The sequence below is a fragment of the Gobio gobio genome, assembly GCF_949357685.1.
Source record: "Gobio gobio genome assembly, chromosome: 5".
Lineage (NCBI taxonomy): Eukaryota > Metazoa > Chordata > Actinopteri > Cypriniformes > Gobionidae > Gobio > Gobio gobio.
Window position 1 is genome coordinate 11515703 of NC_137101.1, and position 21172 is coordinate 11536874.

The 21172-nt window shown below is 37.9% G+C and overlaps 1 protein-coding gene across 1 annotated transcript; it reads right to left on the minus strand.

Annotated features, from left to right (window-relative positions):
* LOC307126408 (UPF0606 protein KIAA1549) lies at positions 1-19531 on the minus strand (the record flags this gene model as incomplete). Its single annotated transcript, XM_079816900.1, has 21 exons — positions 1-231; positions 1104-1258; positions 1341-1468; positions 2167-2219; positions 2310-2654; positions 2728-2863; positions 2948-3183; positions 3335-3561; positions 3648-3662; positions 4723-4850; positions 5990-6195; positions 6391-6575; positions 6797-6974; positions 7055-7209; positions 7881-7940; positions 8034-8220; positions 8345-8475; positions 9438-9612; positions 9695-9783; positions 9945-11267; positions 19408-19531. The coding sequence occupies 21 exons, from the start codon at positions 19529-19531 to the stop codon at positions 1-3; spliced, it is 4467 nt and encodes a 1488-aa protein (XP_079673026.1).
* Positions 19532-21172: the final 1641 nt, after the last annotated feature.

Genomic DNA, 21172 nt, shown 5'->3' on the forward strand with positions numbered 1-21172 from the left:
TCAACTGTGGTAGCTGACAACAGCAGCCTGTTTCTGAGAAAGTCTCTGCAGTTCTTCCCTGATGGCCTTGATGAGAGAGGCAGAGGAGTGAGGGAGTGGAGAACGCTCCACAGGGGCAATGTACCCCGCACTCGAGGCTTCCAGGTGAGCCTGGGGTGTGGTGGGATCCTGCAGGGACGTCCTGGGCATCTGGAACACAGGTGATGAGGAGTATTCTGGGAATGTCAGTATCTGTGAGAAACAGAGAGGGAGAGAGAAGTAATGAATAAAATATCAACAATTCCAAAAATAAACATATAGATTATGCTTGAACACAAACTTAAATTCAATTAAATATACACTATATAAATATATATACATTTAAAATAAAAATATTTTAGATAAGTTAAGTTTAAAATATATTCAGTGAGAATAATGAATAATGAGAGAGAACAAACATACAGATTATACACATAGAAATATACATATATGCATTTTAATTCAAATAAATTACATCTAAACATATTATTTAAAAATAAAGTAAACGATTAAAATAAATAGTTTCAATTATCTTGATTTAAAAATGAAATCAAATTAAACCAATTAAATGATGTAAGCTATTATTACTTGCCCATTCACATTATTGCTTAAAGGGATAGTTCACCCAAAACTTTATTTTCTGTCATCATTTACTCACACTCAAGTTGTTCCAAACCTGTATGAGTTTCTTTGTTCTGCTGAACACAAAAGAAGATCTTTAGAAGAATGTATGTAACAAAGCAGAGAGAGCAACCATTGACTACCATAGTAGGGAAATAATACTATGGTAGTCACTGGTTGCTCTATCTGCTTTGTTACAAACATTCTTCATAATATCTTCTTTTGTGTTCAGCAGAACAAAGAAACTCATACAGGTTTGGAACAACTTAAGGGTGAATAAATGATGACACAATTTTCATTTTTGGGTGAACTATCCCTTTAATATGATTTTTATTGTAAGCAGCTAAACTGCAGTGGTTTGTAAATACAATAGCACAGTTTTGGGACTTTACAACATCCCATATTGAATGACTATTATAGTACAATTCTGAAAGAGTTATTATGAATGTGCATGTTTGATTTACAGCCTCTCGGTTGGATCCTGGTCTAGAGATCTCCTCATCTGAGCGGTACTGAGTCCAGCTAGATCCTGAGGGGCCAGATACGCTACGGCCAACTCCAGGATACAGTCCAATCCGACTTGACAAGCCCACTTGTGTCAGCTGATGCAACTGTGCACCTACACACACTAAACATTATCAGCAACAGCAATTACCATAGCACATAAACCACATGTTAAATTCAACTAATAAGACCTTCACCTGTGCTGCCCCCTACTGGTCGTGGCCGAGAAGACGATGGCATCTCTTCTCCATACTGCCCCCTGCTGGAGTATCCAGGATCTGACTGCATCTCAGCTGATGGCAGATACGCAGAGCCTTGCGCCTGGCTGTCAAAATTAAACAAACAATTTGCCAAGTAAATATTATATCTGATGTATGTATACTGATCAATATTTATACAGTAGATTTATATAGTAGATAACATGTTTGCTCTGATAACCCCATCTTAATTCATATTTGCTGAATGAAATCCAATATTTGTTTCTTAGGCCTACTAATTTTCAGGTGCTGATTCCAAGAATAGTGCCTGTGCAAATAGTGCACATCAGACTGTCCCATGTTGAGCATTTCATAAAATATTTTAAAATATATATTTTTTCAAACAATTCAAGAAATCCAGTACTTGTTTCTTACTAATTTTGGGGTACTGATTCCAAAAACAAAATATGATTTTTATGACAATGAAACTTTTTTTCCCCAATTGTTTTGCAGACTGTTAATATTGTAAATAATTTTTTGGTCATCAAAACAAACCCTTTACTGCTTTGTTAGTGCATTAAAGCAGATACACACATTAATGCACACATCTTCATTCTTATTTTGGGAAAAAACTGTATGTGTTGGAAAGTTTTTATTGATATTTTTTTAACTGAGCATCATCAAATTAGGTAATACTATGCCTTTTTTGCAAATCAGCACTATGTAGGGCTGTGTAACCATGTTTAACAAGGAACATCATCCTTCTTGATCATGTTTACATGTTAAATGGTTAGTACTCCATAAAACCTCCCAGAATCCTCCTCACCTGTGCAGTAAACCCTGTACCGATGTGGGAGACATTCCTAACTCGGCATACCTCTACAGAGCAGAGAGAGAAGAGAGAATTCACATGAAATTTCACATTAGTTGCATTCCAATTCTATCATTCATATATTCACAGTCACTCACCGCAGAGAAAGGACTGTGTGCAGGGGCTGCTGGGTAAGAAGAGGAGCCCCATTGGCGTGCAGGGCGTGAGGATGGGCTGGAGGGTTGACCGGGGCTGATTCCTCCGACGCCAGTGACCGCAGTGACGCCTGTGAACGTTAGAGGAGCGGGGCTTCCTTGAGAAGAGGGTGAGACGAGAGCAAAAGCATCATCCAATAAGGAGTGCATCTGCTGTCTCGCTTCTTCGATGGTTGGGACGTAGGTGGGCGGAGCAGGGGCGGGGCCAGATGGCGGTGATCCAGGGTCCAAAAACACCTCATCAGTAGGAGAAGGGCTTCCTGCATCTGGGAGCTGATCTGCATCGGACTACAGGAAAAGAATCAGTGAGTTTGCGTGTTTAAGTTCAGTAAAATCGCATATATGCAAGTGTGTGTCCTACCACATAGGCTACGTTGTTGACCCCGGGGTACTTCCTGTACGTGGCATCTCCGTCAGTAATGAGGCGATCTTTGTCTCTGAGACTTCCGCTTCCGCTAAAATTTTGTCTCTGTCTGTGCCTGGGAGAGCGTTTTCCTCTGGAACTGGGGAGCAATTCCCCAACAAATTACATTCACTTTCCTTGATAGCAAACTAGGAAAGTACAAGTGAGATTTATTTACACTGACCTTTTGCGCGGCTCTCCGCACGATGAAGGTGTGTGTTCCTCAGGATGCAGGATCTTGTGTATCTGCTCCTGAGCTTGTTGATACACTCGCTGCTGCTCGGAGCTGTCGGCGAAAGCTGCCATGATGTCCTCCATGGAGGGGAACTCATAGTGGCCCTTTCTCTTGGCACGCAGACGGATCTTATTGCGATGGTGTTCAATCTCGGATTTATGCCTTAAGGCCACTTGGATCTGCGCCAGTTGGAAGAAAGGTAATAAGTTATGAATGTTTTCTTAAAGATGACATAAAATCAAAGTCATACATAATTTATTGATGAATATTCTGGGAAATATGTTGCATTATCTGTCATGCATTTGTGTATGTGAAGAGGAGTTTGCTAACCTCACTGTTGACCTGTGCTCCGTCAGGCATATTGTCCGTCAGGCTGGGACTCAGGGCTTGGCTATGTGGATGGGAGGGCGGGCTTGGCATGGGCTGCATGGCGATAAGCTGTATCTTATTGGACACTCTGCGTGTTCCATCTGACGAACCTCGAGACAGGCGGTCCACATGCTCAAATATGGACGACGAGGACAACTGCTCATCCACACCACTTCCAGGCTGAGTACCTGAACATCAAGGTCAGATGTCAAAGGCCACGCTTTTCTAACTAACAATATGCGGATGCAACATGACTATCGGTAAAGAAACTTACCAAGTTTGTTTTTCGCTGTTGATCCGCGGGAATAAATGGAGAAAAAAAAGATTTAATTTCATTCATTTTTTTAAATATGTAATTTAATTTAGCTTTTACCAAATCATTCCAAAGCAACTTTATATCATAATTTTAATTATTAATTAATTTATGCAAAGAAGTATTATAATTCATTTTAATAATATTAAGTATTTATATTAGGGCTGTCAAGCAATTACATTTTTTAATCTAATTAATTTCATGATGTGGCAAATTATTAATCAAATTTATCGCAAATAAATCACACATCAATTTTGACTGAGAAATTACCCCCCGAAAGATAATGTAAAGTCATTATTGTGTTAAATGAGAAATCAAATTAGACATTACAAAAAGTAGCTTTAGAAAGAAATATTTAATTTGCTTTAACATTTTTTTTCCAGAAGTTGCATCTGAATTGGTATTTAGATATATTACAGATGGTATACTTCAGCTCAGAGGTGGCATGAATGCATTTACACCACAATTAATTTGATTTCAAGTTTACAATTGCATAAATAAGGCAATGATATGAACAGGTTTTAAATGGGTATTAATGTTTTTTTTTAATGAAATTGTACTCTCAATAAGAAACTAAAACTGCCAGTAGGTGGCAGTAAATGTCTTAATGAGTAAGTCATTGAGACATTCATTCATTTGATTAATTCAAACTGCTGATTCGTTCAGGAATGAAGTAAATGGCTCTCTTTATCAATGGGCCATTGAATCATTGGTTCATCCGATTTGTTCAGAAACCAAACACAGCTGTGTGTTGCACTCGTGCTATTCGGGACAAAAAATCACTTGTGTGATATTTATTAATATGATATAAATATATAAGTATGAGACAAAAAGTTATACCGGGGCTTTTTTGCCCCAATATCTTAAGTTTTAGGGACATTCTAGCTGCATTCTATAGGCTGACCTATGTGTTAATCATTTTAATGTGTTATTTTTACCATAACAAATGAACTAATGTGTTAAATCGACAGCCATAAGTTTTATATATATATATATATATATTTGTGTGTGTTTTTGTGTTTGTGTCATCTGGTACCATGCTTGCTCTTGCGATGTTGGGGTTTGCTGTCACTTGGTGTCACAGCAGGTCTTGTGCTCTCCTCAGCTGATTCTCTACCGCTAGATGCATCACTTCCTAATGAATCTCCATCAGATGGAGACAATCTGACAAATACACAAGTTGTGTGATTAAAAACTAAAAGCTTAAATATTAGAAGATTAGAAATGAAGCCTTGGAAACTAACTGAAATAAATTTATGATGAAGCAATACAAATTACTAACTGTAAATAAATAAAAACTAAAACTTGAAATAAAAATAAATGAAACCTAAATAGTAATATTTACAAAAAGAAAATGAGAAAAACACATAATAAAATTACTACAAATTAAAGGGTTAGTTCACCCAAAAATGAAAATTCTGTCATTAATTACTCACCCTCGTGTCGTTCGACACCCGTAAGACCTCTGTTCATCTTCGGAACACAAATGAAGATATTTTAGTTGAAATCCGATGTCCAGAAAGGCCTCCATTGGCACAATGCACTGTACACTCTCAAGACCCTTAAAAGGTACTAAAGACGTTGTTACAAAGTCCATCTCACTACAGTGGTTCTACAATAACTTTATAAAGCGACGAAAATAGTTTTTGTGCGCAAAAAAACCCTAAATAACGACTTATATAGTGATAACCGATTTCAAAACAATGCATCATGAAGCTTCGAAGCGTTATGAATCAGTGAGTTGATTCATGATTCAGATCGCGTGTCAAACCACCAAACTGCTGAAATCACGTGACTTTGGCGCTCCAAACCGCTGAATCGACTCGCTGATTCATAACGCTTCGAAGCTTCATGATGCCGTGTTTTGAAGTCAGTCATCACTATACAAGTCATTATTTAGTTTTTTTTGCGCACAAAAACTATTCTCGTCGCTTCATAAAGTTATTGTAGAACCACTGTAGTGAGATGGACTTTGTAACGACGTCTTTAGTACCTTTTATGGGTCTTGAGAGTGAACCGTGCCATTGTGCCAATGGAGGGCTTTCAGAGCCATCGGATATCAACTAAAATATCTTCATTTGTGTTCCCGTCTTACGGGTGTTGAACGACATGAGGTTAAGTATTTAATGACAGAATTTAAATTTTTGAGTGAAATAACCCTTTAAACTAAAATGAAAATTAAAAATATAAAAATAAAAGCTAATTTAAAATATTAATAAAAACTATAACAGCGTACAAATAATACTGAAATAACACTGATATAAACAGAACCTTTTCATACACAATCCAAAACAGTTCCTTACCGGCCTCTTCTCCGTGCTGCACGTGATGCTTTTGTAGATGAGCTCTTCGATTTAGGAGTGTTCATTTCTCCGCCCTCTGAGGGCGTGGCCTCTTTAACAGGCGGCGGTAAAGAAGAGGGTTCTTGGATTACCATGATGTCATCCTTACTGTGTTGCCCCAGGTGCAGCTTAGCAAAATCAAAGCCTTTAACGCTGGGAGGCTGCAACTAAAATCACAAAAACACATGAATGGACAGTAAGTATGATACAACATGCTAAATTAACTGTTGTAAAGCAGATCATTTTACTGTAAAAGCCCTTGACATGGGTGAGCAGCACTAATAAGCACAGTCACGAACCTCCTTCACATGTAGTGTCTATGAGTGGGCAACACATTCACACACACACTCAGTGATTCAGACCTTCTGTCTCTGTTGGATGGTGCTCATGGCGTCTGGTTGAAACTCCAGCTTCTCGGAGCGGCACAGCTTCCAGTAGAGGATGATGATGATGAGGATGACCACCAGCACTGGGACCACAACTCCTACGATCAGCCAAATGTTACTGGGCTGAGTCTCAGAGGGCGGCAGGGCCAGCTTCTCCACCGCTGAAACAGAGTAACGTGATATTTGGCACAAAAAAGATCCCCAAATTGAAAAGTGTCTTAAAGGGGTCATAACTTGAGAAATACAATTTTCTTTGAGCTTTTGACACATAAGGGGTCTTTGTATCATTATGTAAGTGAAGGAACGTAGTAACATAATAAAAAAAAAATCCATGTCATGACCTCTTTAAAGCCGCTACCTAGTCAATACTATTTTAACTCACGTGTGGCCAAAACTCCATGTACTCGGTAGCCCAGGACGATGGCAGCTCTCTGCAGGTTCAGTCTGTTGAGCATGGCTGCAGTGGCCTGGGCTGGGAGTCTCTCTCCCGACCCCGTTTCCACGAAATACACCAGCTCCAGCGGGTAGTCTGGCCCATCCAGACGGGACGCTCGAACGATCTGAGGCACGCCAGGGTTCATGCTTATGTCATGTGTGGGAAGGATAGAAAAAGTGCATACACTTGTGTCTTGGTATGTACCTGTACACTGCTGTTGCCGATACTAGTAGCTCTTTTCCATCGTCGATTGCTAACCCCGATCCCAAGTCCCTCTCCAACCAGCAGTGCTAATCGCCTCTCCATTTTGGCCTGGAAGGTCCTTTCATTCACACGCTGGTCCAACACACCCAGTAAAACTAGAGCAAACGCACACAAAAGAAAACGTGCGTGAAGTACTAGTTCCCTTCATAATTTACAGACTAGTATAAATCTACCTGCATTTTAGTGTAATGAACATTTATAGGTGCTGAAAGTAACTGTAATATTGAATTTAATAAATAATCAAAGAAAAAACAATTATATGAATTAATTAAATAACTTAAATTTAAAAAAAAAAAAATATATATATATATATATATATATAACCTCAAAAATAATATTTCTTCTTTAATACTTATTAACATTAACAAATATTTTTTAATTATTTGGTTATTATAATTATGGGTTAAATCCTTTTTTACTAAAATATATAGATCAGATGATATGGCAAAACAGTGTTCATTTAGAAAATATTTATTAAATAAATGTCCATTAATTTATCCATTATATTATTATTATATATTTTTTTAAATATACATCTTGGCTGTCATCTGAACCAGCGACAGTGTTAGCATCAATCGTGTATGATATCCAACAATCTAGACATAAAATCTATTTTATATTTAACTTAAAATTAATTAATATCATATAATTATAATTATTGTTTTCCTAAATATTATATTACTTTGGATTTCAAGGCGTCAAAATTAAATATTCCAATATTGGACTTCATCTCAAAATCTTTTTTTTTTCTAACACACCCACTAACCTGTTTTAACCCAGGATGTGCGTAAAATGTGGGTCACATTCAGTTCAGGATAATGAAAAGCTGGAAGACAAAAATTGAGATAAAATACGAGACAAATAAATAAAGTTTATAATAAATGAAGACAAAGAGCATGTGTGTGTATATGTCACTCACGTTCAGCGATCTGCAGGGTAGGAAAACCAAGATAGAAGCTGAACTCCACAGCGCTGAGCTGCCTCATGTGGCCACTCACGTCTGATCCCGTTAGGAAGCCTTGGGAATCACGCACTGCAAAGGTGATGTCCACCGGAGCCTTCTGCTGCCGCTGACCCTTTGGAAGGCTACTAGTGATATTCACAATCTAGACAATACAATGATACAGTGTTGACAAGCTTTTCATGAAAGAACAGCGATATGCAAAGTGTGCAAAAAATTTGTTTTATTTTGAATGTGCCTCTGCCAGGGGTTCTAAAGGATATACGTACGTGAACTGTGAAATTTCCATTTTCTTGCGAGCGCTTGCGTGCTTCCGCATACGCCATGAGCAGCCCCTTCTCCACACGCTCGCTGAAGCTACACAGACGCACGTCCACATGACTCGGTACAAACTGCAGCACTGCAAGAAAAATAAACTAATATATAACACTCATTCTTAAAATATAAATATAATATTTATATTATACTATTATGTTATATATTAAAATTATTTATTATTTTAATTAACTGTAATATTATTTATTAAAATATTAACCTATATTACATTTTTATTTTTATAATAAAAAAAAAGTCAATAAATATAAATTAGGGCTGTCAAAAGATTAATCGTGATTAATCGCATCCAAAATAAAAGTTTGTGTATATAATATATGTGTGTGTACTCTGTTAATTATTATTTATATATAAATACACACACAAGCATGTATATATTTAAGAAAAAAATATTATTTTTATATATAAAACATTTATATATATTATATAAATGTATATACAGTATATACATGCAAATATTTCTTAAATATATACATGAATGTGTGTGTATTTAAATATAAATAATAATTAACAGAGTACACACACATATATTATGTAAACACAAACTTTTATTTTGGATGCGATTAATCACGATTCATCTTTTCACAGCCCAACTATAAATATAATTTATATTATTGTTATTGCAAGAATGTAAGAATGTTATAGAAATAATGTTAAATAAAAATAAATGTATTAAATAATATTAACTTTTTTTTGTTTTGTTTCCTTTTTTGAGATTAAAGGGTTAATCCACCCAAAAATGAAAATACTGTTATTAATTAATTACCTCATGTCATTCTAAACCTGTAAAACTTTTGTTCATCTTCAGAACACAAATAAAGCGATCATCATAAAACAATCGAGTCTCTTCAGAAAAGTTTGGACTAAACCGCTCAATTTATGAACTTTTTGAAGCGTCAAAGTGTCAATAAAGCGTCATAGCTGAGTAATTAATGACAGAATTTTCATTTTTGGGTGAACTATCCCTTTAACCACATATGAGCATGCCATTCCCTGGTTATGTTGGTTATATGTTTGTGTCTCTCTCACCTGTGTGGACCTGATGTTTGTAATCAGGCACTGCATATATGGTTGTGACGGATAGAATGGTAGAAGAGGAAGTGCTGTGTGCTGATTGGCGGAGAGCATTGATGACGGACATAGCAGTGTACACTAGTGGACCGGAGACTGCCCGGAAGATGAAATTGGGCGGGGCTTTAAGGACCTGGAGGGATAGCACAGATTGATATCACTGATCCTAAAGATAAAATGCTGATGTGTGACGTGTTGTGATCTTATGCACGGACCTGTAGCTCAACTGAACGGTTGAACTCTCGTCGAAGAATCTCCCGCACATGAGCTTTGGCAAATGCTACGGACGAGCCACTTGGCATGCCTGCGGGAGTCACAGAAGAAGGTCATAAGAAAACTTTTTATTAGTGGGATAAACTAAACACAAAAATGTATGTGCATGGAGAAAAGTGGCCAGTACCTGATATGATTTCAATATATTGTTCTTCCCTAATTTCCTAAAATTTAAATATCTCGTTGTCTTACCCACTCGGACTAGGTACATGTCCGGTTTGGTGATGTTGCAAACGTATTGTCGGGGTGCGATGGACAGAGGAATTCTGGGAGTTGTAGGTGGTGGGCTTTTGGTGGAGAGGCTGGTGGGGCTCATGGTAGTTGTGGTTTTAGTTGTAGTTGTAGTTCTGGTGGGGGTTTTAATGGTGGTTGTACGAGGTTTCGTAGCAGGGGGCTTAAGTGTGAGGGCTTGGATTACTGGACCCTCTGAGGTGCCGGGTGGAGGCAGGGCAGTTGGCACTAACGGTCGGGTTTTGCCCCCATAGGACGTGGGTATGGAAGGAACACCCTTCTCTGGGGCTACAGGAGGTCGTTGGGTCTCGGTGGTTGATGGGATGAGAGGCTTCGTAGGTTTTTGGGGTGTAGTTGGGGTCACTGCTGGTATAGACTGAGGGGTTATCAGGTCAATATGATCGGGGACTTTTCCCAAAGTTGCAGTGGTAGTGTGGGGGGTTCCCACAGTGTGCGTGGGGGTAATGTGAGGGTGTGTCCTATTCCTCGCAATACTAGCGTTCTCTTTGGCTTGCAACGTGTTGTAGTATTCTAAACTGTTCATGTCGGGAAGCAGCATTTCAGTCGGCTCAATGGGAAAAAGCTCCGCCCAATCGAAATCCAAATCATCGTCCATATCGGAGTCAGGAGCCAATGGAAGGCGGGGATCAGTAAGATGGGCCGTCCTTAAGTTATTCCCGTATTTTATGGTCGCGCTGGGCTGGAGGTCTCTGGACGAGAGGGGCAGGATGGGACGAGAGGGGAAAGCTGTGTTGTAGCTGACTGTGGCTTCATCGTCAGCATCATAAGGATCATATCCATGGGTTGGGAGGGTGGTGACAAGAGAAAACTCCTCCCCTTCGGATCCCATGAACGTAAGAGTTTCCAGGTAGTCTCCAGAACCCCAGTCCACCTCCGCAGAGTGGGCGGGATACATGTCTTCGGGTGGCACCAGGGTCGGGGGGGCTGGAGTAGGCGGTCTGTTGCCATGGAGAGGAGGCATCTGGCTGGGCGTTAGAAGGTCCGGGGGCCGTAACAGCAGGTGGATGCCCTGGGCCCCGTCGCCAAGGTTACCCGACCCTTCGGAGCCAAGGGACGGGGTGGGATCTATGCTGGAGGCACTGTCACGGTGACCAGGGGACGAGGGATGTTTGGCACCTGGAGGCGTGTGAGCTGGACGCCTGGTTCTTTCAGAACGCTGAGGAGATGATAAAGATGATGATGATGAAGATAAGGCAGGAGGTGAATGTGTTCTTGTTGGAAGTTGATTGAGGCTCCTTCTAGACATGTTGGATGGGAGCTCCACTTAGGAAAGAAAAAAAAGAAGAAAAGTTTGAGCGTGCTGCCGGATGGCATATAACCAAGTCACAAGAAATTCAATATTTGCAAACAGCAGAAGGACAGATCGTAAATACATCTCATCAAAATCTTTTATAACACACAGTACAGGAAAAGCCAAGATTGTACCCAAGACACAGTCATTTTTAACAACTTCTCTATAGGAACTAGCTCTGTGGATCAGTATTAAAGTGAATTTAAGATCTAAATCAATCAATTCAAATCGACATCATATGAACAGGTTACATGAGCAAAGAAAAAAAGCTTCTGAAAGCCATTTGACCAAATATTGTATCATTTTCAGAATATTCTGCCATATTCCAGGATGACAATGTCAAGATTCATCAGCTCAAACTGTGAAAGAACGGTTGGGAAGGAGCATGAAGAATCCTTTTCACACATGAATTGGCACCTCTGTATCCAGACCTTAAATCAATTGAAAGTCTTTGGGATGTGCTGGAGGAGACTTTACAGAGTGGCGGACTCTTGCATTTTCAATTCAAGATCTGGACCAAAAAATTATGCACCTCTTGATGGAAATAAATGTTGCTCAAGAGATGGATAAATGTTCGGTCAAGATCTTTTATTGACAATGAATTTGAAATAGATATAGTATAAATCAGTAACAAACAGTGTTGAAATTTTTTACAAAAACTACAACTTTTAGTTTATAGTTTGTAGCTTTTAGTCTTTTTAAAATCTCTTTCGATAACTTCAATAAAATGAAATATAAATATTAGATGAAAAACTTAAAGCTACACTGTGTAACTTTTTTAGTTTATTCTAAGCTAAAAACACTTCGTTCTTTCAAAAATATATGTGCTCATTAATGTATATTTACTTCTTTCAAGTAATAAAGTATTCTCGTAAGTTTATAATACATGGATTTCTCGGCGACGTCATCACTGCTTGCGCACGCACCCGAGAGGCAGAAAGAAGAAACCTCTCGTGTTGTAGGTTAGTAGCGGCGTGTCTGTAAGTCAAAATGCCAAGGAGTTGCTGCGTGGTTAATTGTACCAACAGAGCCAGTGCTGGGTGCCTGATGTTTAACATACCTAGGGGGAAGCATGCGTTTGCCAAAAAATTATTTTTATTGCAGGTACATTTTGATAGGTAGACGTACCCTGCCATGCATTTGAGAACAGATCCAACTAAAATCACGTTTTATTGAGTCAGCAGTTATACAAACAATAAGGAAAGCTTATAGGCTTATAAATACTTAAGGTTGTTGCAGTAGCGGACCAGCTGAGCGATCTGTCTTTCTGCCTCCAGGATGCGCACGCACCCTGTAATGTTTGTAAACAGGAAACCTGTGTATATGCCATTGAAAATACGGTAATGGATTCGAATGCCGGTCGCCATGTTGCCCCTCCATCTTGAAAGTACATCAGCCAAAGAGGGACATACCCGTGAATTCAAGCTTTGCCTTTCGCGTTTTAACACTCGATGGCACCGTGTCGAATATGGACGAGGTCGAACTGGAAGCCATATTAATCTTGGACTAAATCGGCCACCGGAATTGAGAGGAAGAGAAACTAATATTCACTGGATGGTCATATACCTTTTTACCGCTAGATGGGGGAAAATATCACACAGTGTAGCTTTAAACTAAAAGCTGAATTAGCTTTTTGTTTTTTTGTTTTTTAAGATTTATTATGATAGGACAGTAGGTAGACAGGAAGCGAAGTGGGAGAGAGAGAGAGGGGGACGGGATCAGGAAAGGTCCACGAGCCGGGACTCGAACTCGGGTCGCCTGAAGCGCAACAGCACTATATGTCAGCGCACTGCCCACGAGGCTATTGGTGCCGACCTAAAAACTGAATTAAAGACATAGGGCCCTATTTTACCGATCTGAGCACACGGTCTGAAGTGCATGGTGCAAGTGCACTTAGGGCATGTCTGAACCCACTTTTGCTAGTTTAACAACGGAAAAAAAGGTTGGCGCACCAGGTGCATGGTCCAAAAGGATTGTACCTAGTCTCTTAATGAGTCATGGGTGTGATATCAGCGTAACGTGCAAGAAAGCAATCAGAGTCTCATCTCCCATTCCCTTTAAAAGCCAGTTGCGCTTGCACCATGGCGGATTTGCTATTTACATGGCGTAATGCTTTTGTTTTTAATATTTAAAAACACATATGTTTGTGTGCTGCTGCACATCCCTATGTGTAATAAGCAAAGTATTGTGCACCCGCCTATAGGTGCATATTACTAACGTGCCCTTTAAATAACAAAAGAAATACTGCACTATTGACTTTAGGCCAAGTTTTTGTTGTTCAATGGCGCAGTCGTTTTCAATTGCCTCAAAATAGCAACGCGCAAACAATGTGCCTGAACACACCTCATTTTTACAGACCAACACACCCATGGGCGAACAGATAGGTGTGAGTCCATTTGCTATTTAAACAACGTGGTGCTGGACGTGAAACTGATAACTAAGTCGGGCTGAAATTATGTGTATGATAGGCCCTTAATTACTAAAAACGAATTCAAATGAATGAATTAAAATAAAAAAAAATAAAAAAGCCAATTCAAAATATGACTTAATACAGGTGATGGTTTAAGAATCATCTATTTAAAAACCCATAATCTGAATACTGGGAGGTCACTGTCTCTGAGGTCCACTGTCCATGCAGCTTGTGGATCTGAAAGTGCTTGAAACAATAATTGCCATTTTCATGAAAATCATGATCCAATTATGGTTTAGCATGGAAATAACAGCAGCTAAACTAAAACTCATATCATAAGTCTTACTTTCGCAGTAAATGTGACACTGTTGACTCTTAAAATGACTGTTCTTTATTTCAACCAGCCATATGGTGATGCCGCCTATGAGAGCTGCCCTCTACTGTGATTCATCGGCATTGTGGGCCACTGAGGGTAGAACAGAGGGTTTGTGGGTAATGAGGCTGATTGAACAGCACAGTGTGGGGGAGCAGGGGAGTACAGGACAGCTGAGCGACATTAGTAGGCCAGTGTGTCATACACTGGCTGAGAGAAAGAAGAAGTAAACATCACATCTACAGTAGCAAAGATGAACCCCTCACTGAATTCGAATGGCTTCAAACTTCATGGTGGTACCAGACAGTGCCAGACATAGACATGCCGTGTCATGTTTCCTCAGGCCAAATATCGTTGTTCATCTTGTTAAAAAACACTTGTCGAAAATAGCAATCCATCTGTTTAGTGAGTCATAATGACACTAACTGCTAACTTTAAAAAAAATTATATTTCTGAAGCTGTGTGCCAACCATTAGATAGAAAATGTTGCTAAATTTTATATAGCTATAATTTATAACTATATAAAGTTTATAATCTCTGGGCTAAACTGTGATTAGTCCATCTTGACCAGTGCAAATAGGGCTCCATGTGACAATGTCGTCTACTTCGGCAAGAATCTGGGTGATCATTTATACCTGGACAATGACACTGATCAAATTTAATAGCAATTGAATTTAAAAAAAGATACAATCAGGGGTTAAACTAGAAGAATTATTATTTGACCAAAATGTATTCAGACACCTTCAACATTTTCTCACATTATCACAGTTTATTCGCTATAGTTTAGAAAATGGTAATAAAATATGGCAAGAACTCAGCGTTAAACTGTGTCCGAACAAATTAATCTTGATAATGGCTGATAACTTTGATAGAAAGGTATGTAATGGATTACAATCAACCAATCAGCTGTCAGATGTTAAATTTAAGTACACAATTAGTTAATACCAATTTAGGTCAACCAATTACCAAACAATGCTTAATTTTGTTCAGTCAGTGGTGTAAAAGGTCGCATTAGAAATTAAAGAAAAAAAACACTTAAGCAAAACATGGTCAGGTCAAAGTGTCAAATTTTTATACATTTTACTGGTAGTTCATTTTATGAAGAATTTTTGGGTATAATATGTCACTAAAGTAAAGTTTACTTTATTTTGCTATCCTCACTTAATGAACTATAGTGTCCTGCACCCACTAGTAAAAAATGATATCTGGTGTCAAAAAAACTGTATGTAGCCTTTTCAGCGCTGCGCTAGTTGTGTTCTGTCTTACGGTTTGTATTTCTACAGCACGAAGTTAAGATCTTACAGATTTATGAACGAACCGCTCATTTTAAAATGTCTACTGACATTTGTTATGACATCCGTTTCAAACAATACAATGCTCATAATAACTTTCGTTAACTCTACAATAAGTAAATTCACTTCACCAGCCATTTTATAGCTACTTCTCTGGCGCATAAGGTCTATTAGAGGCAATGTCTAAGCCACACTGTAAAAAAAATTCAGGTCTCCAATTGAAAATTTTCTAGTGACCGATCACATCTACATTTTTCAGTTGGCCTAATTGAATTTCTGTCAATTAAATTGCATCAATTCACAGAAATTCAATTTGGCCGACTGAAAAATTTAGATGTGATCGGTCACTAGAAAATGTTCAATTGGAGACCTGAATTTTTTTTTTTTACAGTGCACTAAACCCAACCCCTTTTTAACTTCAGTTTAATGCTAATTGCATATCTGCTCACTTTGAAAATTGAAGTGAAGCGCCAAGAAAGATTGGAATAATGTATTTATCTGACATAGAAAATAAGATTTTACAGTGATTTTACCATGTTAACGACACCTTTACTTGGCATATTATACAGAATGTGTAGTAACAGGTGCATGTTTATCATCTTCAACTGCGGCTTGGGATGTGGCTCATCCAATAGAGATGGGTCATGATGAACTAATCAACTAGTTGTCCATCAACCCACTAGTCCATCAAATAAAAATGAGGCAGACTTGTTTATGTAGATACTTTTGATATTTTTAGCAGAAGTGCTTTAACAAAGCAATCCTAAGCTTTTTGAAAAAGAGTCACACCTTGGCGGTTCATGGTCATTTTGCAGGAACATGAGAGTAACTTTTTCTTTTTCATTTAATGAAATGTTATAGCACAAACTTCCCTGAAGTTGTAACAATGAAATTATTATGCACTTATAGGGATTATAGGTCATTTAGATCACTAAAACAAAAATTATACTTATAATTTCAGCTATTTGTCAAGGCAACATTTAATTTTTTTTTAACTTGATGTACTAAAATCACTAAAACTAAAATGTAAAATGTATTTTTTTTTAAAACATAGACATTGAAAAAACAAAAACACACAACAAAATTATAAAACTTTAACTAAAATGAAAAGTATACAAATTCTAAATAATTCAAAATATTAATAAAAACTAGCATAGTATCTCACTGGTTCTAAAATAACTGTTTATGTGTAAATTTCTCAAGTTCACTATCATTTGTATAAGCAAATACGGAAACTTTTCAAACTTACACTCCCGTAAAAATCTACACTTTTAAGTTGAAACATAAGGAAAATATAAGAATCGTGTATTTGACAATATTCTAAAGAAAGTTGACGTCCAAATAACATTGGACCCCATTGGCTTTCATTAGACGGACATTTAAAACACATTCAGTCATTCTTCAAAATATCTTCGGTCACTGAATAAAGAAAGTTTAACATAAGGGTGAGACAGAATGATGACAGAATTGTCAATTTTGGGTGCCTTTTAAATCTGGTCATGTACATCATCCCGTCTATGAAGTCTCTAATATTGAAACTGCAGGAAGAAGCACTCTGGGGAACGACATGCGAAATAACTTCAGTAATTAACTTCAGACTCAGTTAACTGTCAGAGCATCCCCGGCGGAGGACACAACTTCACACAGGGGGGAAGTGAGACCCCGTCTCTCACACACACACACACAAATCCTATGAATGGCTCTGTGGCGTGGTCAGGCGAGGTGTTTCCATGGTGATGCTGCGTGTTGCATGTGTGTGTGTTGCAGGAGTATGTCACACGCCGACCGCTTCATCAGTATGCTACAGATGCAGCGGAGAGAGCACACAGGCATTTCTCACACCGACAGAATGAGCTCACGCGCACACGTACACACGTACGCTGATTCCACTGACACAGATTCCCAGGCATAAAGGAGAAAAGAGGAGAAACTGCGTCTAGGAATAGCAGCACATTATTACAGACCGAAGTCCACTTAGCTTTGATGTTACTAAATCCAATCATCAATGCCGACTATCAGATGCCGCAGAGCCACAGAAAGAGAGAGATTGTGTGAGATAGAGAGACTCCACTCCTCAACGCAAGATCAATGGCTTTAATGGGGGGCTTGTTGCACCACAGGACACACTTCCATCACAGCTGTGGGCTTGCCGAGGGGTGTGTGACTCCTAATAAACCCCCATCCTTTCCGGCATTTGATGAAGTGGGTGAGCGAACGTGCATTTAAAAAGTTGCGTCTTCCCTTTCAGAGAGTGTTGAGACACTCATCCATCAGTCTGGGTTTATGTGTGTGTGTATCTTACAGTGATGTGTAAGCAGCGTAAACAAATGTCGGCCAAACGCAACCACAGCACATCTCCAGTTACCGAGTGACTATCTTAAAAATAAAGCTTCCAAAAGCCGGCCTTTTGCAGCCATGCCATGGAAGAACCGTTTGAATGTGAATGAAAGAACCATTTTTTCTTACAGTAAAGAACATTTTAATAATCTAAAGCTGGGTTTTCCAAAAAGGAGTTTGTGAAAGAACTGCAGAACTGCAAAAACTATTAACAAATTATATTGAATGTAAAATTTAAATAAATAAATGGGGCTGCAAGATAACCGCTATATATCTTAGTGCGATTATCAAATCAAAGGCTGCAATTTAATTATATATATTTATATATAACTATATAATTAAATAACTCTCTAAGCATCAAATATAATTATTAGTATAATTGTAATTTACAACAGTAATATATTTTTGAATTTATTTAGGTTAAATACTACTATTGCTACCAAAACTAATACTACTAGTAATAATAATAATAATTATTATTATTATTAGAGAACAGTGAATATAAAAATGTGTCATTAAAATATTTAAACTTTTTACATTTAAACTTAAAATATTTTAGGGAGTGAATATCATATGAGTTATTATTATATATAATATTATACATATTATATGTAATAAATACTACAGTAACAGTTAACAGTTAATAATTTTGTATTATTATTATAATTATCAAATATAATTATTAGTACAATTGTAATTTACGACAGTTATATATTTTTTAATTTATTTAGGTAAAATACTACTACTATTGCTACCAAAACTACTACTACTAGTAATAATAATAATAATAATAATTATTATTATGATTATTATTACTAGTAGTAGTAGTAGATACCAATTGTGATTATCAACATTAGAGAACAGTGAATATACAAATGTGTAATTAAAATATTTACACTTTTTAAATTTAAACTTAAAATATTTCAGGGGGTAAATATTATATGTAATATTATAAATACTACAGTAACTGGAGTGCCATAGAAATTTCTGATGATTGACATCACATCACAGAGTTTACCGTTAATTTTGGTAGTGATGTGTGAATGGTATCTAACAGGTAAAGACACTGCACATTTGTGTCTTTACCGGAAAAGTAATTCCGGTAATTTTACTGTAATTTACCTGGATTGCTGTGTGAAAGGGGCAATAGAGAACAATTTTTCGTTCCCCAACGAACTTTCAGTGAATATTTTCCGCTTAATGTGAAGAATAATCGAAAGAACATTTTCCCACTATAAAGAACCTTTTGTGGAATGGAAAGTTTCCATGGATGTTAAAGGTTCTTCATGGAACAATCAATGCCAATAAAGAACTTTTATCTTGAAGAGTAACCAAAAAAAGGAAACTACAACTACGCTGACCATTTCTGATTTGTAGCATCCTCAGCATGTAACTTCAAGGAAATATCAATCGGAGAAGTCACTGTGTGGGCAGATATGCACTTCCTTCATGTTGAAACCGTCTCACACACATCTCACTGTGAATCCCATTCATTCTGCACCTCTAACAGACGTCATTCACACAAAGAGAGCTTCACTCGTACATACGCCCACCGTCTCTCTGACGTTCAGATCATCTGTGATAGAAAAGACTTGCCATTTATGATACTGACTCACAATAGGTTCACAGAAGCCAAGTGAAATGTAACGGAAGTGACAAAAAGCAATAGTGCTAAAGCCAAACGTTTGATGACGAGATACCTGCCACGCGTGAGCTGGACGTCGGCATGAATCCCACCAGCATCACGGTCGCGAGCAGAAGCACACAACATCCGAGCAGACGCCGTGAGCTCCTCACGACCATCCTTGAACTGGAGCTCTCCATTTTTTGCTTGTTTCTTATTCAAGACAGTCCATCTGACCCTGATAAAATGTCCCCCGGATAGCCACAGGTCTTCCCGCTTGGTATCCTTCCTCTGTACATAGCTGTGAGAAGGGGAAACACATAATCTGTTAGAGAGTAAAGCTGAATCTCACATCGAGTGCTCATAATAAGATGAATCATTCTTCCCATGCACATCAATCAATCAGTTTTTTGTTTTTTAGGTTCCATTATTGGCAAATAGACTGCTATACTGTATATCTTATCTTATATAATATGTTGTTTATTGTATATTTTGAAGATATTTCGGTAACAATTTATGTGTAGTGCATTATAAAAGTATTTTTAATGCATTAATTATGCCTTTTAATGCACTTTATAATGCATTGTGTTGCATTAAAAAATGTCATGAATAATTGTTACCACAGTTATAATACATTATAATGCACCTTTAGATATTATAATGCATTAAAACACGGCAAACAACCAATTATAACAGATATAAGTAATCTGTGAATATTATAATCCATTTTTACTTTGGTTACCTATCTATTTATGAATAGATATAATGCATTATAATGTACATTATGAGTACCTTTATAATGCATTATACATAAATGCTTTAAGTAAAGTGTTACCGATATTTCTTCTGAGAAAAAAGAACCAGTGATAAAACTTAAGAGATCTGAAATGTCTTAAAGATACCAATGTCTACAGTCAAATATCTATCTATCTATCTATCTATCTATCTATCTATCTATCTATCTATCTATCTATCTATCTATCTATCTATCTATCTATCTATCTATCTATCTATCTATCACACATGCATCATCCTTAGTATGCAAATTTTCATTTATTTCAATGCCATGCAAACCTATGATGCCACAAAGTGGCATAAAAGTGAATATACACAGTGTGGGAATGTAGGTTATAGTGACAGATCATCGGTGCGCGCGGCCCAAGGCTCCTGTGAGGTTAATATCACGCGCATCATGTCAGACAGGTATCGAGATAACGGGCATGATCTGAAGCAGATACATAGCGGTACAGATGAAAAAGGGCGGGTGTGTGAACCGACTAAGCGCATACACAGGGTCAAAGATGGAAAAATAGCACCTTCAGACGCTTATACCGGCAGAATCTCCCCAAACCCTAGATAATATTACATATTTTTTTGGTATTTTTGAATGGGATATTGATATGCAAAGATACAGAGGGTGAATAGCGCCGTATATAGGAGTCATTTTCGTTACCTGTCATGTTGAGATGCACCTCGCGCGGATGCGGCTCACGCGCGCGCCCCTTTACACACCAGATATCAAGATGAAAGAACGGCCATAAATAGGAGAATATCGATGTTATCGGTGCGGGGAATCAAATCAGATGAATCATATCATATATTTACGCTGACAGCTCCTCGTATAGACGGTATCCAGTTCGTTGCTCGTGCGTGGTTCATTTCCCGGTATCCGGTGTAGATATATTTGTGCAGAAGCGGTTATAACGGTCTCGCGCTTCCCATGAATGGCCCATTTTCCAAGATCCCATCCCCTCCAAACATGCCGGACAGTTTAAAAAATACGTGGACCGCTTCTAAAAGATAATGTTGGCAGTCCATGTCCATTTCTTCGGCATAAAACA